At 37.1% G+C, this 25976-nt stretch overlaps 1 protein-coding gene across 1 annotated transcript in view; it reads right to left on the reverse strand.

Moving 5' to 3' along the window:
• Positions 1-1320: 1320 nt before the first annotated feature.
• Positions 1321-25976, reverse strand: part of LRP6 (LDL receptor related protein 6) — a 152104-nt gene continuing 127448 nt past the window's right edge. Inside the window, exons 16-23 of the mRNA XM_054443733.2 lie at positions 23592-23801; positions 20384-20509; positions 17034-17270; positions 16011-16121; positions 11913-12143; positions 10517-10653; positions 9786-9883; positions 1321-6640 (exon numbers count right to left, since the gene is read on the reverse strand). Coding sequence (XP_054299708.1) covers positions 6346-6640; positions 9786-9883; positions 10517-10653; positions 11913-12143; positions 16011-16121; positions 17034-17270; positions 20384-20509; positions 23592-23801 — 1445 coding nt within the window. The 3' untranslated portion in view covers positions 1321-6345. The remainder of the gene's footprint in view (positions 6641-9785; positions 9884-10516; positions 10654-11912; positions 12144-16010; positions 16122-17033; positions 17271-20383; positions 20510-23591; positions 23802-25976) is intronic.

The following is a 25976-nucleotide window of genomic DNA, read 5'->3' on the forward strand; positions in this document are numbered from 1 at the left end:
TCTCAAACTCCTGACCTCAAAAGATCTTCCCACCTCAGCTTCCCGAGTAGCTTACAGACTCAAGCTACCACAGCTGGCAATCATTTGATTATTTTAAGTGGGAGGGCGGGAGGCGAGGAAAGGCAGCACAGTGCCTGGTACACAGTAAATGCAGGCTAGAACGTTAATAAAATTATCCTTCATTTTAACTTCTGTATTGGAGAAGACTGGTTTTGTATGTTGACTAAATATGAATTTAAAAATGCAAATCTCAAGCAGATTTTCTGTGGGAGGGGGGATTGTGCAGATTACATAATGATATAAATGGATGGAACCAGAGATCTGAGAACAGTAATTCATCATTTGAATTAAATTTATAGAAACAATGCAATCATATACAAGGCAAAGAATTAAAATAAAAACTACTTAATGGTTTACTTAGCTGAAAACCTATCTGGGGAAAGGACCCAAAACAGTTTGCAGTGTTTCCCCATTCGTGAGACTGCCTTTCCATCAGGCAAACCAATCTTCTGCCTTTTCTTTCTTTCATTTAACTGGGAATGGCACAACATGTAGTTTTTGTTTTCCTTCCAGGGGAAAGAATGGGAGGAGTCAGCAAAGACCAAGGTAAGTTCACTTATTTGAGGGCATTGGCTAAGGAAAAACATATTAAAACTTGGTTTCCCTTTCATTGGTATTTGGGCTCAAATACTGCAAAATAAAAGAGCAGCTTTCCTCCCTTCCTATCAAACTAGTAAGCTTAGAATCAAGCAGAGACCTGGTATTTCACTGGTTTTTACTATGTCCTACCCTCATAGAAAAAGAATCATCACATCACACTGGGCTCTTCACCAGGAAAGCAATGTGCATTTTATAAGCTGATTTAAGATCTTGGAAAACAGGGAAGTGCTCAGAGTCTACACTAGAACTCCTTCCAGTTTACTGAAAACAAGAGCAGTTCTGAAGCACAGGCTATTTCTCATTCTTATTCCCAAACACAAATGCTGCCAGCACTGAACTAAGCAACAGCCCTTCGCAAATCTCTCTTGCAGAGACTGATTGGCTGACTGACTGATTTAGAGACAGAGTTTCACTCTGTAGCCCAAGGCTGCAGTGCAAGTGGCGCAATCACGAGTCTTACTGCAGCCTCAACCTCCCCAGCTTAAGTGATCCTCCCACTTCAGTCTTCCAAGTAGCTGGGACTATAGGTGTGCTGGCAGAGTATTATTTAAAATGCAAACAATAAAGCTGGGTTTTGTGTCTGAAACAGTCTTATTTACATCACAGCAAAGCAAAACCAGCTACTGTCTTAATTTCTTGCTGAAAAGAAAGGACAGACACTTTTACTTTTCCACTGTTTTATTACAAAAATCAACATTTCATTTGTTACAATTCAGCTTATTTATTGTAATAATCAAAAAGGGGGTTTTATACAAGGTATTTTTATACAGTTTATAATTAAAGCACTTATTTTACAAAAGGAGGGAAGTGAATAAGTGGACTAGGGCTGACCAAATGTTGGCCATTATAATATAAATACATCCTTGCAAAGCACCATCGTACCAAAGTCGATGAACAAGAAACACCAGCTGACTTTAAGACAATGACGAAGATTAAAGCTTAAGGGAAAAAAATAAAGGATAAACATCTGAAAGCAGCACCAGATCCTTCACTTGCAAATAAGGCTAGTCCAGTTTAATCTTCTTGGTATCCTCTCTACTTTTTAACATTTTTCCTTACTAACCCATATATTTAATTTCATGTAATATTGGATTTAATCAGACTTTAAAAATGTTCCCTTTAATACTCATATTTAGGCATTAGATATATAGAATATATATCTATATATAAATATATCTCTATCGCCCATCCTGCTTATATTTGATTAAAAAACAAAACAACCAAAATGGACAGTTAAGCAAAAGCATGTTGTCTTTAATTCTTTGGTGTTGCTTTTGGGCAAACCCTAAGTGATGGTGGGGAATCTAACAGTTTTTTAGGTCTGTACTCTGCTTCTAAGTACAAGAAATCATTTAGTTTGTAATTCTATCTGTAAAGTCATGGAGATTTTTTTCAGCAATAAACTCAACAATTTAAGAATGCTTTATGAAAAAGAAAAACAGCAAAGTTTACCTCAATTGAAAGAGGGTGAGGGTAGAGTCAGTAACTGATTAACGTAAGACTCCACCTTCCACTCCACTCAGGTACAGGCTTTACGAGACGCAGATCAAGTCAGACAATAGCCTGAGAGTGTGAATTCACAATACTTATAATTTAAATTTTAAAAAAATTACAAACGTATAATTTTATCCTTGAGGTCCAAAGTCTTCTACCGTAAAATGTTGAGAATTTCAAAAGCTAAATTTCGAAACTATTATAAAATGGTGCCATCCCAAAAGTCAGAAGCCACACATGCACTACAAGTACTTTCTAAAATCATCTTTCTCTTCGTTCATTTTAGGCTTAAGAAGTACCAAATACAATTAAATTCCTTGGGTTTAAGAATTCTGATAATGTTTTAAACACTTGACTATAAGCTTCTTTAGGACTCAGTCCACACTTAGTGCATAGTCTTATCTGTAGATGCCCAAATATTTGTCCACCTACTGATAACTGGTCAACACACTCATATCCACACTCTAGATCAACTATGGATGCCATATGTAGACTTAAGCACCACACATTTATTAAGAGCTGACATATTTCGGATGTGAAAAGTCCAAGATTTTTGTTTCTGAATCTTGTTAGATACGTAATGCTAACCAATATGTAATTCCTATGGCATGCAAATCAATGAAGTGGGACAAATCTTCCCCTACAAGAAATAAAACAATTCAAAATATGACATTTCTAAGAATCTAATCTAGGCAGCAGCAGCCTGTTTACTGCATAGAAGTAGGCGTGCTTAACGCATACCTCTTCAGTCTCTATTATGACTACTGGTATCAAGTCACATAAATAAACACACTTCATTAACACACTAGGTAAGCCACAGCTATTAACTCTACTGGAAGTATTCTTCATTAATAGGGCTTTATAGCAAAAGAAAAAGATGATCCTCCAAAACTGCTACCTAATACAGATGATGGCTATTTTTATACCTTCAACAATGAGTTTCCTTCATATAAATTACTGACTTTAGGGTATTTTTAAATGATAAAGAAATACAACCCTCAAAATCATCTTAAAATTGTACTGCTCAAAGCCCCTTCCCCCAATTACTGGCCTATATTAGATTAAAATGTACTTTAAAGTCTTCATTTCTAAATACCTATCATCTCTGTAGAATAGCTGTTCTCAAACTTACTAAAGAATCAGAGATCTCTTGGTAATGTATCACAAGTTATTTTTATATTAAAATTAAAGTAACTACATAATCTTCTGCTAAACAGACATCTTGTGATATGCTGTAAGAGTGGCAGAAAGTGCCAAAGGCATAATAAAATTTCATGGAAGAAAAATTAATAGTCAGAAAATTCTATCCACCAACTCTCTTTTTTTCCTGTGAATGTACTATTATCTGACTTAAGCAAACAAAACTCCTTAAGTCACTATTCAGAAGACCATGACTCTGTTGGAGCCAAGTCCAGGCCTTAGTTATAAAAGACCACTTCAATGCAAAATAGCTTACTGTGGTGCACAGAAAGTATGTTATGCTCAAGTTTATTTCTTGGACAATTTTAATCACATCAGTTAGTGCACATATTTTAGGACACATGTTCAAAATAAATACTTTTGCATATAAGGAATCTAATGAAACATTATTCATTTTCCCCCTTGAACAATGAATTTAATATACCAAATTTAAAAAGCCCTTTTCTTTTTTCCCCCTAATTTGTGGTCTCATGTTTTTCCTCTCAACTTTTCCAATTACAGCTCGTGTTTAATAATCAATATACAGTTTACTTAAGCTTAACTGTCCATGTAACCTAAGGCTCAATAAATCTTTCCAAATTTGACAATTCTCTCATTAAAAAGTACTCCCAGAAATATTAAGAATCCATCTCATCTACCCCAGAAAGAGAACACTGAGATTAGGCTGAACTGCCTTCAAATAATTTTAAACAAATTGGCACACAAATTAGTATTTTGAAGAAGAGGCCATTGCCATCGCAGTGCAAGCACATGGACTGAGATCCAACAAGGCAATATTCTTCTTAGTTAATTAGAGTGCAAGTCTCCACATGGGAAGCCCACCAGATCAAGATGCACATTTAAAAATGTAAACATATAGAATTCTCAAATTCTAACTGACACCCAGATATTGCTAACCTTTCCATCTTCATTTAAGCATCAAGTGCCCTGTATATCACAGAATCCAAGTTCAATGTCCATTTTGTCTGACACTGTGGGCACTTAGTTCCAGCAACGGGAAGAGTTCATGCTTGTCTGTTTTAGGACTCTGATAGATTTACCATTTGCTTATATGCAAAATCAAGTGCACCTGATTCTTACAGTCTCCAACAATCAGCATTATTCTGAAACCACAATTTTATCTTCAAAAACTTTACTTAGGTATTTTTAAATTGCATGAACAGTTACTTCACCCTTGCCAAAATTCTGAATCCTTTCTTCCACTGTTTTTTCTTGGGCCCTGAAACCCAGAGAAGGCCTTTGCAAGACAGAATTTAAAAAGGAAAAAAAAAAAATTCAATAATTAACTGACCAACACCTCTTAAGCTAAAAATACATTAGTTTAAAACCATTCAATTTTAGCAGAAAAGTGCTAGACATGTAAAAAGCAGGAAACGAACTTCTGGCAAGGTGGCAGAGCAAGTGCTAGAATCATTCCACAGGTCAGCCCTGATAGCTGAAGATGTAGCAGCCCCAGTACCATACATGACAGCAGGTCAGGCAGATCACTAAAGAGGCTTCCATTATTCCCTTCCACCCAAAATCTGACAGCTGACAAGTTAACAGTTTGCCTTCTCATTTAATCCTCATTGTTAAATTTGTTAAATTATCTTAATCCATAATGGGTAAGAGAGGAGCCACATAAAAATATGAGGTGATTACAAGAATAATTTGTGGATAATTTGAGAACAGCCTAACATTCACAGTGGGTAACAGAAAGATATTAAATTCATGTCACACATTAGAAGAGGTATGTATGTAGACATTATTCTGAGAAAAACCGGCCTAAAGAACATGAAAACATCACAAACTGTTAATATAGGGAAAATCCTGATAAGAAAAAATTCTTTTTAAATAGATTGTCTCTAACCAGAACATATTTAAATGTTTTACTCAGAAAAAAATATATATATATATATTATATATAAATGATTTCATACTGTGATATATGCTGAAAGTAGTGCAAGGATATATGATTAATTTACAACAAAAACATAATGGTTAAATTTTTAATTCTTAAACATTGTCTATATGTGTTGTAAAAAGACATTTTAATGAGCATTAAAACAATCTTGGAAGAAGAGAAATAATATGTCTAACTTTTGATCATTATGCAAAACCAGCAGTCAAATTGAAGAGCTAAGCCTACTGGGGAATGGAGCTAAAAGAAATATTAAAATCAAGTTTAATTTAGAAAATTCCATTTAGGCAATGCTTCAGCTTAAAAAAATCATGGTATCTTAGCAAAATGACTTACCAAGTTGCTGGAGGAGGCAGCAAGGTAAACATACCTAGAGAAAAAAATTCATTTTGACAGAGGTATGGATTCTAAAGGTAGGGATAGAGACTTGCACACACACACAGCTTATGGCATCTTACCAGAGGGCTGATCTCTCCTACAACAGCAACACCCAGAATGGGTTTTTAGAAATATCTACCTTCCTCACTAACACTGTTGGATTCCTAGAGAAAACAAAGCCCTTCATCTAAGGTTAGTATTAATTCCTTTTTATTCCTTTCATCGTTTCTTACTTGTTGGCCCTCAAATGTTAGTTAACTGAAGGCTATCTGGCTACATCCATGTATCTATGGTTTGCTGCTCTGAGATGGACTTAGTTTTTCTTCTTCCTCTTTTTTATTTTTGGTATCAATAAAGCCCAGATATTCCTGGTCAGTGATGCCTTTATTATTCCTGTTTCCTTTGTACTCAGTTGCTTCACTGGGTTTAAGGCATGCTTTGTGTATTTAGTTTGCAAAAATAAAACTTTTAGTACAAATTTTTTTTATACAAACTTTTATGGCACAAGCAGCAAATCTGCTGTTTTAAGAAAATATATAAATATCCTTTTCTTCTGTACAAATATCTCCAGTATTCCCTACCCCATTTTATAATTTTAACTGTACATGGTCTGCCTCATCCTTCTCTAATAGCTCCCTCCCCCCCTCCAGATCTCAACCAAATTTATATTTACATTTTTACGTTGGAGGCAGTCAGAGGAGGAGGGCCCCTCCTCAGGAGGAGTCTGTACAGGGAGAGGGTGGCGGTGGGTAGAGGTGATGAGAATAGCTCCTCTCTGTGTATGGAGAAGGTGGGCAGCTTTCATAGTTCTCCTCTGCTGACAAGTATTGGCTTCGGGGTGTGGGAGGTGGGGGCACAGGTTCTGAATCATAGTTCAAGTCACTGGTATAGCCCTTGGCTGTTGCCACTGAGGTCATTCTCCGACTAGGAGCATAGTCACTGTCACAAACATCTGTGCTGCAGGGTGTGGTGGGGGGTGCAAAGTGCCGGTAGCTATATGGCCTGTAGCTGGTATAGGAAGAAAATAAAGAGAAGCAGTTAGTTTTACAAAAAAAATGATTTTCCCTCTCAGAATAGAGGTATTAGATGTCAACTACACTATGAAAACAATAAGCTACTGCAATTTAAATTTACACAGACCAAGAGGCAATTTTCAATGGCAGATTCGCTGAGGAAGATAGCAGGTACTTTCTTATTTGCAAATAAGAAAATGAACAGCATGGGAATGCAGAGGTGAATTCAATCTAGCCTCTGGTTGTGCTCTTATATCTTCAAGTTAAACTGTATCACAGAATAAAAAATGACTATTCAAATTTGTTCTGCAGTTTCATAGCCCATGGGAAGAATGGGTTTTTACATATTTTACACTACTCAAACATGTCAGCATTCCCTCAACATTCTTTACTCCAAAATTAACCTGATGAATAATTAATTTAATGACATCTGAAGTCTTCATTTCTTTCTTCTGTACAAATCTGTACAATTTCTGTACAGTCCAGGCTGGATTTTGGTAGACAGCCTCAGGGGCATAACTATTCCACTGCTGTTATCTTAGCAAAGGGAAATTGCTGTGGTTGGCGGAAACGGTTTTCATTCCCTGTGTATAGGTAAGTACCTGTCATAAGAGCAGCTTTAAACATCAAAATGATAAAATTTAAATGCCCATAAAGGGTCAGTGAATTTTCTAATGTATATTTCAGAGGCCTAGTTTATTTCTTACACTTGTTTATCTTTATAAGTGATGTACAGTTGTTAGGTTTGTAGCACTGCTAACTAAAGAAAAAGGCATTGGAAAGAGAGAAACATACTAGTGAAAATAAGATCTGACCTAAGTTCTGCCTTTTCTGTCATTCCTACTTCTATTTTTAACTTCTTATACCTGTTTATTCTAAATATGGTAAAGCTGATCTTAAATTTATCCCAAAGATTTTTTCATAAGCTTTCTCATCAAAGTGACTACAAGAGAAGGGGAAAACCAAGTTAAAAACTGATACAACGATTCATAAAACACCTAGTGATACAGAGCACCACAAGATAATATATCCCAGGAACCCAGGATACAAACCATTTGATATCACTTGGGCTTGCTTCAAAAGAAATGGCTGCCAGATTGTTCACAGTTACAGATCAAACTCCTTGTTCTACTCTGTCTCCCCTTCTTACTACTGCATTTGATTAGTCTTTAAAAAAGAAAGAAAGAAAGAAACCAGCCTGGGCACCATAGCAAGACCCCGTCTCTACAAAAAATAAAAGAAAGCTAGCCAGGCGTGGTGACACACACCTGTAGTCCCAGCTACTTGGGTGGCTGAGGCAGGAGGATTGCTTGAGCCCGGGAGGTGGAGACTGCAGTAAGCTGTGACTGTGCCCCTGCACTCCAGCCTGGGCGACAGAGCAAGACCCTGTCTCAAAAATAAAAATAAAAATAAAAATAAAAAGGGTGCAAGGCTGCCAGAGACCAAAAGTTATGTGACCCACTGAGCGAGTTCTCAAAAGCTTTTACTATCAATACTGATATGATGTCACAGTTTGTTTTGTTTAACTTTTTGTCCAATCAGGTGTCAATCCTTGGTGAAATTTCTAAAGTCAACATTTAAAAGTCCAAATACTTCTATTTTCATGAAAAAAAAAAAAAAAAGAAAACAAACTGAATTAATAAAATTTTTCATGTCCCAGTTTAGACCAAAATCTCAACAAATGATGTAAGTTTTGACTCAGAGGAAACAGAAACTGGGCTTGTACGGAAAATAGTTAAGCAAGAATAGTTTTTTATGCAATCATGTTTATTCTGATGAGTGCCTTAGTCAATTTGAATTAAGGACATTACTTTTAAAAAATAAAATTTTGTATCTTTCTCCTTTCTCAATTTTCAGGCTTCTGCTTTTTCTGTTTTGGCTTCCTAGAAGAAGAAACTTGTGGCAGGGAAAGCAACATTACAACAAATCATTAAAACAATCAGTTCACAGCCAAGGCTATTTCAGTCTTATCTAAACTGAAATGAGAATTCTGAGTGAGATACTTTAAGTGGTTTCCACTTTATTTCTACACATGGGTGAGGTCATATCAGGCCAATTTGACTGAAATGCTAGGAAAGATAATAGAGGATTATCTAGAGAGGATAGAAGATAGAAAAGATTATCTAGAAGATAACGGGCACTTGAGGGATGCCCATAAACCCTGGGCACTTCAGTGTTTAGACAGAAACTCTGAAGCTACTGATGGTCTGTTGGCCTTTCAAGGAACATAGAAGTGGAAAATGATACAACAGTACTTGACCTGCTCAACACACTTTATAGACTCATAAATTAGCAAAAAGGAATAATTTCATCTTTTTTGGCTTACAAATACACTTTATTTATTTCAATCTTTATTCCATGCAACTACATGAGAAATTTTTCACTCCAAATTGTAATAGCATATGCAAGCAATGGCTGAACTTACATTTCTCTCAACTTTTCTAAAATTCTGTGCTCTGAGTATGTTGCTGTTTTAAACTCTCAATTCTACGAACCAATCTTATCCCAATATTTCATTCTTAGAATATCAAACTATTTTGAAACCAGTCACTTTGGTGGGTAATTCCTCCTTAGAATACTGCCAAAGCCTGAGGCTGTATTTTATTATTATAAAAGCTAGCATTTGTGACTCTCTTTAAAAAAAAAAAAAAAAAAAAAAAGTATAGGCTGGGTGTGGTGGCTCACACCTGTAATCCCAGCAATTTGGGAGGCCAAGGCAGATGGATCACCTGAGATCAGGAGTTCAAGACCAGCCTGGCCAACATGGTGAAACCACGTTTCCACTAAAAATACAAAAATTAGCTGGGCGTGGTAGTGTGGATCTGTAATCCCAGCTATTTGAGAGGCTGAGGCAGGAGAATCGCTTGAACCTGGGAGGCAGAGGTTGCAGTGAGCTGAGATCATGCCATTACACTCCAGCCTGGGGGACAAGAGCGAAATCCATCTCCAAAAATTTTTTAAAAAGTATAACGTCCTGAAAGGAAAGGATTTGTGGTAGAGGCAATGTCAGTACTACCAAGACAAGATGCCTAGTCTCTCTCTCGTGACCATCGTCTACTCATTTGGGGCTATATCAGGTCCACAACTAAAACACTTTCTAATAAAAACTGCACCTTATTTTAGAGGAGGATGTGTATTACCTGTATGACCTATGAGTGGAAGGACTGTTTGAAGAATATCCAAATTCCATAGTGTAATGTGATCGCTCTGTGGCTGGGGATGGTGGAGGGTTCAAAATCTAAAAGAAAAAAATAATTAAAATATTAAAATAACAACATAGAAACTATCAGACTTTCTTTCAACTTTTCTTCCTTCATCTCTATTAGTGTTTCTTTACAATACACTATTAGCACAATTCTTCTTTTCCAAAGAATTGACCTCAAACAGTACTTTGGGACTATGGCTTCCTCATTCCTTAAGACTTCATCGTGGCTAAAAAGTGCAAAGTGACAAAAACGAAAATCTGTAACCTAAAAATCATTGCTCAGCACATCTAGGTCCTGGTTATTTAAAATTATAAGTATTTAGAGAAAAATTATTAATTTAGGAGAAATTCCAGGTGTGCTTCCTCTTTTGGGAAGTCATAAAATGAAGGCCCTAATCCCTCAAGAGGTACCAATCAGTAGTTATACTTTTACTTGAAATGTGAAATTAATGTCCAGTGCTTTCAAGTATTCTGGTTACTACACAGTAACTTAAAAGATTTATAAGCATGGAGGGTGGTGTGTGGTAAATCCTTTGGGCCTTTTATGCCTAAATTTTACATTCAAAAACTACTTTTACATTACTATCACTGATCACCCACATTTAAATGAGTTAAAAAATCTAAGATCTTATGTATGTTGCATTCAAAGGAAAACAGACTACTTACTGCAGGGAAGTAAGTGCCTTTGGTGCTTGAAGAACTACTTGATGATGCTCCTGTAACATGGGCTCGGTCATAGGGGGGTCCACTGCTTCCCCCCATGATACTGAGGGAGCTGATCATTGATTTACCTCGAGACATTCCTAAAATAAAAGGAGGTTAAAAACTGAAGATGAGTAAGATATATAAAAATGTATCAAGCAATTTTATTCAACAGTAGGATTACAAATATCAACAGTGAAGTAGTCTGATTTTAAAATAACTTACACTCTTTTCCTATAATTGAAAACATTTAATGGAGAAAGGAAATGAACGTTCTCTAGAAGTCAATGCTTCCAGTGAAAGAGCTGGCCTAGAACAAGGCCAAGAATAGCTCCCACCTTCTCCCTCCCCTGGCAGAAGCAGAGCTATTTAAAATAAGGGCTTTTCAACCTCTTGGAGGATTTGAAAGGATTATAAAGGGTAGAGGTTGTGAGGCAGGCCATATTAAATACCAGACTTGCTCAAAAGAAAACAAGAAAACATTTTTAAGGCACAAACAACATATGAAAGAATATTTTTTCATCTAATGAATATAAATGTTGCTAGAATCAAAACTACCAGTGCTAAAGAAGAAATTCTATTTTTTCCAAGAAGCTTCCCAAATTCCACTAACTGAAAATAGGTATGGCAACAAAGAAACATTACCATTAACGGTTTAAAAACCATGTTTGTCTACTTAAGAGTTACACCCATAGTAAGTTCCTATTTTCAGAGGGTTTTTTCAAGGCACCGCCTTCTCCATATTCATTAAAAGGAAGGCTTCTTTTAACTAAGGGCACCAGAAAACATTAAAAAGAACGCCAGTTCCCTAGAGCAACACGGCCTACCCAAGTGTAAAACTTCTGGCTACTCAGCTATGCCTAAACTAGCTCTTTGTCCCCTATTAGCACATGAAGTCAGGAGAAAACATAAGACATATTCCTCCCTTCTATCATCCAGCTATCTACAAATCTTTGTTGGCCGAAGGGAATCTTATATAATTTTTGGCTTCCTTTTATTCATGGGCTCCATAGTACTAGAGGTTCCCTGGTGGTGAACTTAACCTGTGGTTTACAACTCTTTCACTAAATGACTGGCTGATTCACCTTCCGTAGCATGCATCCAGAATTGCAGTCAGAGAGGCTTAGAGCTTGCATATGTATTTGCTTTATATGCTCTGACAATCTACCAAACCATATCTAAGGCCTTCTGTGTAAAGAGAAGGTGCTAATAGTAAAAAAGAACGTTTGTTCTTATAATTGTTTAAACTCAGAGTAATATGGTTTCAAACAGACTCTAGGTAGTATTCTTTTCCACAGTGGAAACCTGGCAGTCTTGCAGGACCAAAGACTTGATTCTCAATGGATCCATCCTGACTCACCTGGAAGAGATCCTGACAAAGAACTTGGGTGTGGCACATAACCAAGAGGCACAGAAGCTGGTCCATGAACTACATAGTCATTAGTCATAGTTTCCCCATCTCCCTTCATACGTGGACACAACATCCTCTGGCAGATAAAGTATATAGTTCCAGACACAAAAATGGTGACAATTACACCAATAACAGAACCAACTGTATTGGTGGCCTGTGGTGCTGGTTCTTCAGTTGGATCTACAATGAAGAATGCAGTATGGTTATTTAATAGAAAAACAACTGTATATTCAAAATAGTAATCAAAAAGAGGGCTTGCTAATAGGATGTGAAGTTATAAGCCTAATGAAGATAATTTATAAACCCTTTTCTTTTTTATGAATACACACACACCACGCCCCGAAGACATATGGAATAAATGTCATCATTAGGAATCAAAATGAACTACCCTTAAGTGAAGACAGAAATAAAACAATAGGTTGGAAAGTGTAATTGTAAACCGATAGAAACAAAGATGGTAAATGAAGTACAGATTTAAACACCATTAACAAGCTTTAAATAAATAAACAGATAAAATCCATTCTACTTCATTCTATATACCATACAAATGAACAAAGTTATTCCAAGATTTTGGGAAAAAATTTATGACCAGAAGGGATAAACCTAGAAAAATCATCAAATGTTTTACCTGGAATGGTGAAGAAGCCAAAATCAGCTCTGAGCACGTGTTAGATTTTAGATTTGAATAGTGACATTTAGACCTGATGAATGAAAACTGGAAGCTAAAGATGAGCCTCAGCTCTCAAATCCCCTATGCTGCTGGCCTTCAGGCTGTCTAGTTGCCTGAGACCAAGGAACATAAGGTCTTTAATACCTGACTACTGGAGGACTCACAAAGAAAGGGCAGATTGCCAGAAGAGGACCCTGCCCCAGGGATTCACCTTCCCTGGATCCCTGAGCTACCTGAGGCTTTAAGAAGCAGAGGGCATCAATATCAGAGGTAGAGGGAAAGTGAGCTTATTGAAATTAGAGCATTACTGTTTCTATTCAGAGGGAAAATTCTTCCATTCTCAACAGTTAAATTTTATCTCACAGTTGCAGATCCTTTAAAAAACTTCCTCCTGTTTCATCTTACCTCAAATCTCCCATCCATATAGCTAAACTCATCCTCTGACAGATTATATGAAAGAAATGCATGAAAATGACATCTCTAAGTTATATAATATGTAGGGATTATCATTTACAAATTTAGTCTGTGGAATCTGAGGCACAGACTCTTTTTAGTCCTTGAGAACAACCGTCTCATCTTTTCATTCCTTTGTAGTCCCCTAACATTCCTTTGCAATGCCAAGCTTCAGGAAAGAAAAGTTTACATTCACTACCCTCAATTCCTAGTCTCTGGGTCACACCGTAAACTCCCTGAAATCAGACTTCCACCCTCACCACTGCACTGAAACTCTTCTGTCAACAGTCAAAGTTCTACTATTTGCCATATTCAATATATTCTTCATTTCACTAACCTCTTTACACAATACTGCTGGCTCCTGTTTTCTCTTTAAAAAAAGTCTGATCAATATTCTTCCAAGATACCACTCTCTTAATTTTACCATTTCTCATTATTCTTTCTCTGCTTCCTTTGTTGGCTTCTCTTCTGCCTGCATCTTAAGTGCAGGTGCTTCCCAGAGAGATTTCTATCACCTACTATTTTCCTCCTCTGCTTACTGTCCTGGGAGATTCTACCTACTGTCACAGCTTTCATTATTATCAATAAACTAAAGAGCACCAAATCTCTCTTCTGAGCCACAGTTCCTTATAATCAACTTCCTGAAGAGCTTCAGTGGGATATTCCATGACTACCTCTCAGGCAACACATCACAAACTGAACTCACTGTCACCATATCAGTCATTTCTCCTAGATTCCAGGGGTAAAGAGACCATAAATGAAGTCATCTAGTATAAGATAATAAAAAGTGATGGGGCTTGTGGCAAAGTACATGCCTGCCTAAAGGCATTTAACGTAAATTAAACATCACATCAATCAAACATTACATCTGCAACCAAGATGTGGTATGGTACTTTGGTTTTCAGTTCCTGCTATATATCCCATTTAATGACTCCAGTCACTCAATGAGGTACCTGTGGGTCAACTTAAACTTATCAACTATATCTAAGTGGTTACCAATTCCTCTTTATTCTACTTCTGAAACAACTCCGAAATCTGTTCTCTCCCTGCCACCCCCACTCCTCCTTCCTCATGATTTAGATCTTTATCATCTTCTGCCTAAACTCTAATCACTTCCTTTTTAAATTACAGGCTGCAAGTCATTCGTAAATGGTGAGAATGATTTAGTGGGTTACAACCAGCTTTGAAAAAATAAAACAGAAAACGTCAGAAAGCATTCTATATAATATGGGTAAATATTTAAGTGTTGTGTGACACCTTTTTAAATGCATGAGCTCACATCTCTGTATTCCTCTTGATGCAATCAGAAGAAGTTTGAAAGCAATCAATCTAACAGATTTCCCTGCCTATAAGCTTATCACCTCCAACCCACTGGCTTTACAACTTCTGTATTGCTTGACCATGCTAGTGTTTTTCTTGAAATTTTCAGTGACTCTCCGCTCTCCATTGTTAATATTGTCTAGGCTCTTTAGAAGAAAAGCATAGTCCTCTATGATTGTACCTTTACCTATGTTATCTCTTGCTGACACCCCTCAACAGAGCCTGTATTTTGGCAGTCCCATTACATGGAGTTTCCCAAAGGTGCCTGTTTCACCCTTCTCTGCTTTTGAACAGTATATTCCCTCTGCCAAAAATGCAATTTCTCCACTTAATCTACATGATGAACACTATTCATTGATCAACACCCAGTCTTTTTTTTTTTTTTTTTTTTTTTTTTTTTGAGACGGAGTCTCGCCCTGTCGCCCAGGCTGGAGTACAATGGCATGATCTCGGCTCACTGCAACCTCCACCTCCTGGGTTCAAACGATTCTCTTGCCTCAGCCTCCTGAGTAGCTGGGATTACAGGCGACCACCACCACGCCCAGCTAATTTTTGTATTTTTAGTAGAGACGGGGTTTCACCAGGTTGGCCAGGCTGGTCTCGAACTCCTGACCTCGTGATCCGCCCACATTGGCCTCCCAAAGTGCTGGGATTACAGGTGTGAGCCAGCGCACTGGCATAACACCCAATCTTAAATACCATTTTTCTAAGATGCCTTCCTTGATCAAGTCCATCTTTGTCCCTAAAAAGCTGACTACTCTCTCATTTCTACTGCCACCTGTGTAGATTTCTATTACAGCACTTATACTCCATAATCAATGTATCTACTATGAGCCAGGCTATGTGTTTTTTAGGCTAAATGATATATATGTTAAATCATTTAATTTTCTTGCAGGCATCAGGCTAAGCATCATTCTTTTCATTTTGAAGATGAAGACCTGTAATTCCAGCACTTTGTGAGGCCAAAGTGGGTGGATTGGTTAAGTTCTGAATTGAATTCAGACCAAATGAATTCTTTTCTTTTTTTTTTTGAGACGGAGTCTTGCTCTGTCGCCTAGGCTAGAGTGCAATGGTATGATCTCGGTTCAATGCAACCTCCGCCTCCTGGGTTCAAATGATTCTCCTGCTTCAGCCTCCCAGTAGCTGGGATTACAGGCACGCACCACCACACCTGGCTAATTTTTGTATTTTTAGTACAGATAGGGTTTCACCATGTTGGCCAGGCTGGTCTCGAACTCCTGACCTCAAGTGACCCGCCCACCTCGGCCTCCCAAAGTGCTGGGATTACAGGTGTGAGCCACTACGCCCGGCTGATTTCTATGTATCTAAATGATTTGACAATTCTGTAACTTTGGTTATAGTAAAATAATATTTACTCTTTTCTAGTGCTTTACTAAATGTTTCTGTGAAGATTTCTGTGCATAAGAAAACTGCTATGTTTAAAGAATTACTGAAAGCAAAACATAAAAAAACCTTCGCACAAAAATTAGCTTAATATTAATACTTATTACTTAGGAAATCTCAATAAGTAAACCTCACACATAAGAAAAAAAATTGTTTAAATTCTCTGTTAAGAGTAATTTATAGATCTCAGTCCTACTTACAACAATCCAGTTCATCTGACTTGTCACTGCAATCCACATTATGATCACACTTCTTGTGCTTTCCAATGCACTGACCATTGGCACAACGGAATTGATCAATTAAACAAAGCACTGGAAAAAAACATAAACAGTTTTCTTATTTTTAATATCAGGTAAAAAACTCTGGCAAGAGTCAAAAGGTGCTTTCTGAATACAAATGAAAAACAAATTAGACTTTTAGCTGTAACTTAAATATTATTCTCTGGAGTTCCATTGGTTGAGAGAGAGAAAAAAAGGGTAGGAGAAAAAACTCCAGCAGGAAATTTCCTATTTTATTCTTTTTTTTTTTTTTGAGACAGAGTTTCGCTCTGTCACCCAGGCTGGAGTGCAGTGGTGCGATCTTGGCTCACTGCAAGCTCTGCCTCCCGGGTTCACGCCATTCTCCTGCCTCAGCCTCCCAAGTAGCTGGGACTACAGGCGTCTGCCACCACACCCGGCTAATTTTTTGTATTTTTAGTAGAGATGGGGTTTCACCATGTTAGCCAGGATGGTCTCGATCTCCTGACCTCGTGATCTGCCCGCCTTGGCCTCCCAAAGTGCTGGGATTACAGGCGTGAGCCACCACGCCCGGCTTATTCTTTATATTAAATTCCCTTTTTCTCTAAAGAATACTAGAGAACTTGGCTGGGTTGTTTTTACCATGGGAAAAGTTAGTAAGGGAAAGTGAAGAATATAAAATATGTTAGAGCGTAATTAATAAATCCACTAATTCAGAGCTCATTGGAAACAGGGCCTATTTTTATATACTGAAGGCCTAATATATTTTAGTTTCATTTCTCAATTTTCAAAGCTTATTAATTTGTATAAATCTTATGCATATGAAGTGAATTAAAACAATAATATGGAACAGGGCACTATGATCAGAAGTGATAGTCATATGTACTTGAAAAACCCCAACTGACACTAAGCCAAGTAATACTGAATTTTAAACAACTGAATGGGAAAAAAGGATTGCATGCTGAGGCACTGAGGAATTCTGGATACCTTCACAATTCTTCTCATCTGATTTGTCCTGGCAGTTTGCATCTCCATTGCATCGGAAGGCACCATCAATACACTGCCCACTGGCACACTGGAACTGGGACTCTGAGCATACAGGACAATTGAGTTCATCACTGTGGTCTTCACATTCAGTAAACCCATCGCACCGCCAAGCCACAGGGATACAGTCAATCTCCCCCGTGAAACAAGTAAACTGCTGAGGAGAACATGTTGGAGGTTCTTCAAATGAACAAGGAGAAGGGGAGTGACAAAAACACAATCATGGTCACACAGAAGTACAAACACATACCTGAGTGAAGCTCATTTAATAATTAACATACACAAAATACTTTATAATAAATGATTTATAACTATCTCATCTATTCAAAGAAGAAATAAAGGTTTTCACATTACTTCCTTTACATTCACTATGAGCTTTTGCCTGCAAAACTATAAGGCAAAAGTTTTTCATATATTGTAATCCAAAACAGGATTATAATATTTGCAATCCGTTACAATCTCACACACAACCTAGGAATAATCACTATAATTACCAAAGATTTTAAAGTTAGCCTAGCACTCAAAAGTTTTCTAGCTCTAAGCCTCTCAAAGGATAGTCCATGAACCCTTAGGCGTTCCTGAGACCTCTTTCAGGGGACCCCCTAGGTAAAAACTATTTTTATAATAACATTAAGATGTCATTGCTTTTTTTTGGCTATGTTTGCACTGATGATACAAAAGGAATAGTGAATAAAACTTGGTACCTTAGCAGACTCAGGCAAATGACAACAAACTTTACTAGTAATCACTGTACTATACGCAGCCACACGTGCACAGTTTAAACAAACACACACAAAGACCAACTTCACTTAAGAATGTTATTGATGAATCAATACAAAATTATATTAAAATCAACCCAAGTGTATGCCTCTTTAATATTCTGATCAATCAAATGTCAATTATGCATAAAGCTCATGTTGCAAACCTAAGCATGGTAGTTTCTAATGGGAAAGCATTTGTTTTGAGTTGTAAATGCAACTCAAAATGGAATGTCATTTTTACCTGAAAGAATGACTGACAGGTAAATTATACAGTAGTTATTTATACTTGTCTGTTAGTGAATTATCTAGAGAACCCATAACCTTATGATATGACCAGAGGTCAGAAAACCCTGTTAACTTCACAACAATATTGCAGATTACAGGTGAACATTTTACATGGGGAATTTTAGGGATTATTTAATAAGAGCCTATTATGTATTCAGCACTACACTATCTATATTGTGTGGAGAATTAAAGTAGATAAAATATATCCACGTCCTTAAAGCAGTTTGAATTTGGTTGGGGATAGAAAGAAACTAATAAACATAAAACAAAGGACACTACTTTGAACTGCATGTCATGCAAACTGTGTGATATAGTTTGGATATTTGTCCCCGGAAATCTCATGTTGAAATGTAATCCCTAATGTTGGAAGTGAGGCCTGGTGGGAAGTGTTTGGATCCTGGGGGTAGATCCCTCATGCCTTGGTGCTATCCTCCTGATAGTAAATGAACTCTTGGGAGACCTGGTTGTTTAAAAGTGTGTAGCACTCCCTCTAGCCTACTCTCTCTTGCTCCCTCTTTTGCCATGTGACCTGCCTGCTCACTCTTCACCCTGGCCATCAAAGTTTCCTGAGGCCTATCCAGAAGCTGAGCAATACAGCTGGCAGAACCATGAGCCAATTAAACTTTTTCTTTACAAATTACCCAGCCTCAGGTATTTCTTTATAGCAATGCAAGAATGGCCTAATACGCAGTTGTATACATCTGTCAAAACTCATTTTAATACATACATTAAAAATAATTGCTAAATGTGCAAGCAAGAAAAAAGGCCCTTTAAAAGATATTTTCAAAATGGAAAATGAGATCCTTGACTCAGTTTTATCCATGTTATCATTAACATAAAGAGAAATTTTTCTAGGATTTGCCTCACTTAAAGTAACAGTCTAGCACCCTGATGGGGAAACACATGCTATTTTTTTTTTTGGTGGGGGGGGTGGGTAAAGTAACCATAAAATTTACCAATTTAACCACTTTAAAGTGCATAGCTCAATGACATTAAGTACATTCACATTATTGTGAAATCCCTATTTTTTAAAATTTCAAGTACCAGAGCTTAACTTTTTGTACACATCTGATTTCCCTGACTACGCTGTATGCTATCTCAAAGATCTTCAAATCCCCTACAGTCCAAGCACAGTGCCCATAGCTGCTACTGAATACATGCATTATTTATTTTTTAAAAAACTTATAGTTTGAAGAATAAAATTTACTTGTAATCCCACCCACCTGATCAACAATTTTTATATGTTGAATGCATATTCTCTTTCAATATTTGTTTACAGAAATATATATTTTATGTACTTGTCATTTTGGCAACATTTTTACATCAACTTCGTGATTATAACATTTAATAGCTATATAAACTCAGTTATTTTACTTAATAATTTTCATACCATTAGAAATTCGCTTAAAAATTTCTGCCACTGTAGATAATAGTATGATGTAGTCTTTTTCCTTCAGTTGAATTAACTCAGAATTATCCCCAAAAGGAGGATATCTGAATTAAGGGTATGAATACTATTATGGTGCCTGATACCATCATACTATAATTTAACAAAGGAATGTATCTATTTGTTATACCCACTAAGTGATTAAACCAATTTTACTATAACAGCATCACTATACTCAGTGATATCTTTTAAAAAATCCTTTTCTACTAGATAAAGAAGCAATGGGAATTTGCTGATGGATTTGAACAAAAGAATATTCTTTCCATCAGACACATTCCCAACAATGACACATAAACTTAGAGAATCTAGAATTTAGTAGAGAGAGATTATAGGAGGTAGAATTAATTCATTTTGTTACCTTTTGGGAGAGGGGAGGCTACTTTAGTATTAGGAAGCATACTCATTCACAGGCTGAAAAGTGTGGTAATATATACGCAATGAAATACTATTCAGTCAAAAAAAAGTAGGAAATCCTGTCATTTGCAACAACACAGATGAACCTGGAAGACATCCTGTTAAGTGAAATAAGCTAGGCATAGAAACACAAATACTACATGATCTCACTTATATGTGGAGTGTAAAAAAAGTCAAAGAAACAGAGTAAAATGATGATTATGAGGCTGGGCAGGGTGGCAGAGAAGAATAACAGAAAAGCCTAGTATAGTACAAATGAATGGAATACAAGTAACCAATTAAGTTAGTAGACAGAGCAACCTCAATGCCTAGTCATAGAAGTCTAGGCTTAAGATATGGAATATGTTTGCATTTAAGGTTGCACAAGAAAATTACAACATATTTACCTCCACATGATAGCTCATCTTGAAGCAGAACCAGGTGCATGGGACAAGAACACCTTGTAGTACCATCCCCCTTTACAAGACAAATATGTGAACAGCCACCATTATCCTGAGCACAAGGGTGCTGTCCTGCAAAGAGAAGAGAAGAGGTAAGGATGGGGAGAGGAGGGGGAGAGAAGGGGGAGAGGAGGGGGAGAGGAGGGGGAGAGAAGGGGGAGTGGAGGGGGAGTGGAGGGGGAGAGGAAGGGGAGAGGAGGGGGAGTGGAGGGGAGAGAAGCGGGAGAGGAGAAGAGAAAAAGGGACAACCCTGTCAAAACTATTTATGAAAATCAAATGTATAATCAGCTTAGACTTTTTTTTTTTTACTTTTATTATTATTATTTTGAGACAGAGTCTTGCTCTGTTGCTTAGGCTGGAGTACACTGGTGTGGGGGGAGTCTTGCTCTGTAGCTCAGGCTGGTGTGATCTTGGCTCACGGCAAACTCTGCTTCCCAGGTTCAAGTGCTTCTCCTGCCTCAGCCTCCCGAGTAGATGGGATTGCAGGTGAGCGCCACCATGTCTGGCCAATTTTTCTGTTTTTAGTAAAGATGGAATTTCACCATGGTGGCCAGGCTGGTCCAGCTTGGACTTTTATTTCCACACAATATGATTCTCCACTCAATCTCTACACAACCTACAAGAAACTACTTCTATCTAACCACTGTCTTTATATATTTATATATAAAATATTTTAAGGTAATGGTAAAGCTCATGTTAATTTTTGTGAATATGAAAAAATGTTTACTGAAACTAAAAAATTGGTAGGGAGAGGCCGGGTACAGTGGCTCACGCCTGTAATCCTAGCACTTTGGGAGGCTGAGGCAGGCGACTGCCTGAGCTCAGGAGTTCGAGACCAGCCCGGGCAACACAGTGAAACCCCGTCTCTACTAAAATACAAAAGAAATTAGCTGGATGTGGTGGCATGCACCTGTAATCCCAGCTACTCGGGAGGCTGAGACATAAGAATTGCTTGAACCCGGCAGGTGGAGGTTACAGTGAGCCAAGATAGTGCCACTGCACTCCAGCCTGGGCAGCAGAGCAAGACTTCCTCTCCACAAAAAACAACAACAAAAAATTGCTAGGGAGAATGCTGAAACTTAAGTATTATTCTATTTAAAATATAAGAATTCTCCTATATTAAGATTTTTAACTCAGAAAATCCGTATTTCTGACAGACGATTTCAGTCAAAAAGTGTATCTTAATGAGGAATCCACTGAGAATTAAAGAGTTATTAGAGAAAAAAATTTAAAAGGCACATGTAACAGAACAATTCAAAAACAAAATTATTTGGTCAACTGCAAAAGGTAACTTGTAATACTATAAATGTCTAACTTCCTCGTACATGGGCTAAGTAAAGAAACCACTAGGCAACTTTTCAAAGTCTGTTTCACAAGTTGTATTTTTAAAGAATCATTGTTTGGAATTTTCTGTTTGGCCTGTATTAAAAGCAACTTGACATCCGTCGTCACAAAATATGAACATCTAATATAAGCCACTGTTTATTATTTGACTCTTTTCCACAATAACATTGGTTCTGCTTCAGTTTGTGTTGATGAGACTGCTACAAATGAGCATACTGTCCAAAACAGACATCACACATTATATAGAATATATAGCCTATGTAGCAGTGTTTCTCAACCTTTAATTCCATGACATTTTTGATAAAAATCCCATTCTCTTTAATATTAGAAATTTGAAAAAATGATTTACCTAATATACAATCATATTTGAATAGTTATTAAATAAAACCTCTCCCTTGAAATTCTGAAAATCTTGAGATTTTCTGTAATAAAATATTCATATATCGACTAAATAAATAACTTAGGTTTGATATCATTATCATATTTCTATTAAATGTTCAGCCTGAGCTACAAGTCATACCATAAAATGACAACAATTTTTAACTTTCTAATTCTCAAATACTTGTAACTTTACTTCTAAATTCATGAACTGTACCAACATAATGAACACTTGTACAGGGCTACTCCTGTTTCTTCACTCTCCTTTCACGCTTAAATTCAATTTAAAAGCACTGAGCTGAGAAGTTACAGAATTTCAATAATTGTCTCTCTTGTACTCAATTTAACATCGGCATTCCTGGTACCATCATGCAAGATCGACAGTAGTGATTGCTAGGAGGGCACTTTTTAAAAAACGTTTTGCATATATAAACTCATTTATTCCTCTCTATTAGTAGGGTAATTTTGATGACAGATATGAATTAAGAACTAGGCCAAGATGACTAGCCATTTTCAAAAAAAAAATAAGAAAATATTTCTGGCTACTTTTCTTTTTTCCTGGGGCTCATGGAGATGGCTATTTTTCTAAGCTGGGAATTGAAATATTTATCCAAAAGGGAGGAAAAAACCAAGCACCTACTGATTAAACAGAGTCTTCTCTATGTTTACACACTAATTTTTAGTTTGTTTTGCATAAGAGTAAGATTAACCCATTATAACTATATTCATCATTATATAATTTTTACTTTTTTTCAAGCTATGGGGGAAGTATAGAGAGGGAAGAAAAGAAATAGAATGCTTTATGTTATCAGTATTCTCAAAGGAATTGAAGGAGAGAAAAACAAGGCATGATAAGCAGTCATTGTTGTACCAGGAAATATTCTTTTTTAACGGACAAGACCCATGCCTTTCCCCCATTTCTGGTTTATGAGATTATGTTTAATTTGGAAAAGCTCCCGGGTAAGGTTGACATAAGGCTTTAAAAGCATGAAGAGGCTGGGTGTGGTGGATCACACCTGTAATCCCAGCACTTTGGGAGGCCAAGGTGGGCAGATCACTTGAGGTCAGGAGTTCAAGACCAGCCTGGACAACATGGTGAAACCCTACTTCTACTAAAAATTTAAAAAAAAAAAATTAGCGAGGCATGGTGGCATGCACCTGTAATCGCAGCTACTCTGGAGGCTGAGGCATGAAAATCGCTTGAACCCGGGAGGCAGAGGCTGCAGTGAGCCAAGATCGTGACATTGCACTCCAGCCTGGGCGACGGAGTGAGACTCCGTCTCAAAAAAAAAAAGCATGAAGAGTTCAAAAAAAATGGCAAAAAAGTGCATGAAAGTCTTAAAGGAAACAGAGTTTAAAAATACACAAAAGTACATATTAATTTATTATAACACATGATTCCTCCAATTAGCTTTATCCCATTAACACTTACTGTATTCTTGAAGGTTCAGCTCCTTTACTGCATGAATGTCACTAAGCTGAGCAATTCGAGCTTGGACTTTGGTTCTACCCTCTCGACCTGTCATGTCAATTTTTTCAATCATTTGCTGCTGTTTATCAATCCAATAGAGCCAGTTTTCAAACACAGTAAGTCCCACAGGCTGCAAGATATTGGAGTCTTCTAATACTATCCGGTTAGCACCTTGGAAAAGGAGAAAATTCAACAGAAATGACTCATGTGGGTCAAGTTATACTTTTGGTAATTATTTACTGACTACCAGTTAGATTCTACAGGTATAGAAAAGAAAAGAATAACAAGATCTCTACCACAAAACTTAAAAATCATGCTAAGACATACACTAGAAAACAGCTAATAAACTAGATATCAATATGCAATCAAGAGCAAGTAAGTGCCCAATATGCAGTAAATATTCTAGTTCACAGAAATGTAGAAAAGAACTTAGTAGTTTGAAAAACCCTAACTTATATATACAACAGATAAAAATGGCACTTCTCTGGAGGAGCAGTGGTGGTGGACCCAGAGTTCTGAGTATACCTGAGGCATCTATGAAGAACAGCTTCACTCTCACCCCACCTGGCTTCTCAGAACACAATTAGAAAAAATGACTGACTCACCCCAAGGTAAGAATTATTTCTAATCATCTCAGACACAGAGCCATCCAGACTCTGAGGAGGCAACTTCTGCTATTGTTGAACAGTGAGAAAGTTATTTTATACAGTGGGGTAAAATCTGTGTTCATAAATCTGTGTTCATAGCCCCCACCCTGCTTTATTCATAGTTTCTCCCTCACTCAAAAAGAAAAAATACACTCATTCCTTCTTTTTCATAACAGTCCTTCAAATATTTATAGAAACTTCATGGTTCCTAAGTCATGAGTTCAGTCAAACAAAGACATTAGCTGATATTCTGGAAGTATCAAGGAAAGTTCCAGGAAAGGGGCAAGCATAATGCCAACTTTTTAATAAATGAAGAAAAGTGGGGAGATATTCCAGATGGGAAGGCATTGCCTAAGTCAATATTCAGATGGTAGGCTAAGCACAAGTTTACTTGTATATTCTCTCCTAAAACTCTACTAATATGGTGATTTAAAACATTTTAGGCCGGGTGCAGTGGCACACACCTGTAATCTCAGTAATCTGGGAGGCTGAGGCAGGAGGATCACGTGAGCCTAGGAGTTCGAGATCAGCCTGGGCAACATGGCAAAATGCCATCTCTACAAAAAATATAAAAATTAGCCAGGCATGGTGGCATGCGCCTGTAGTCCAGGTACTCAGGAGGCTGAGGTGGGAGAATTCCTTGAGCCAGGGAGGTCAAGGCTGTAGTGAGCCAAGATCACACTGCTCCGCAGCCTGGGTGACAGAGCGAGACCCCGTCTCAGGAAAAAAAAAAAAAAATGAAAGAAAGAAATAAAAAGAAAATCATTTTTAAGGTATAAACCCATAAGGACAAAGAAGGCAGAAGAACAGAAGAGAGCAGGAAAGTGATGTAAATTTTGGAAGTTGGAGAATAGATAGACCAGGGATAATGACACAGTAGCCCAGAGAAAGCTAAATGCCTACAGCCAGTGAAGCTAACAATGAAATCAATTAGCTCAGCAAGTGGAAGCACCAGGTATTTTCTTTTTTTTTTTTTTCTTCTTCTTCTTCTTCTTCTTCTTCTTCTTCTTATTATACTTTAGGCTCTATGGTACATGGAACAAAGGTAGGAGTTATGTGGCTGGGGCTGAAAGAGGAGTACTAATTGAAAATATGTGTAAAAAGTTACACAGCAATGTTCTCAGTATTTTTAAGCCTCATACTAAATACAAACAGCTAAGGATCACCAAATATTTAAAGAAAACCTCCATCTTTAAATTTGAAGCCCAAGACAAACACAACAAAGGAACGTGGAGGAAAAGATACAAAAGCAGAAGAAAACAAATAAATACCAATTAAAAAAAAAAATCTAAAGAATAGACTGTCTTCAGAGGGGCAGAGCATTTGGAGAACAAAAAAGAGCCCTTGGAAATTAAAGATATCCAAAAATTTCAAAGAAAAATGCAACAAGAGGTTTGGGAGACAAATTTGAGAAGCTCTCCTCAGAAAGCATAACAAAAACACAAAGCGATGGATAATAGGTGAGAGAAATACAGTTACAGTCAAGAAGCTCCAGCATAAAAATAAAAAGCTCCAAAATAGGAAAATGAAAAATAAATTATCAAAGAAACAACATAAGAAAACATTCCAGAATTTAAGGTGTTGACTTCTAGACAGAAAGATCAACCTAGTAACCAGTTCAATGAGAAGGAAGGGAAGGGGAAGGGAAAGCACGAGCATAGATTTTAAAAATCTCTCTTTTTTTTTTTTTTGAGACGGA

The sequence above is a fragment of the Pongo pygmaeus genome, chromosome 10 (assembly GCF_028885625.2).
Source record: "Pongo pygmaeus isolate AG05252 chromosome 10, NHGRI_mPonPyg2-v2.0_pri, whole genome shotgun sequence".
NCBI lineage: Eukaryota > Metazoa > Chordata > Mammalia > Primates > Hominidae > Pongo > Pongo pygmaeus.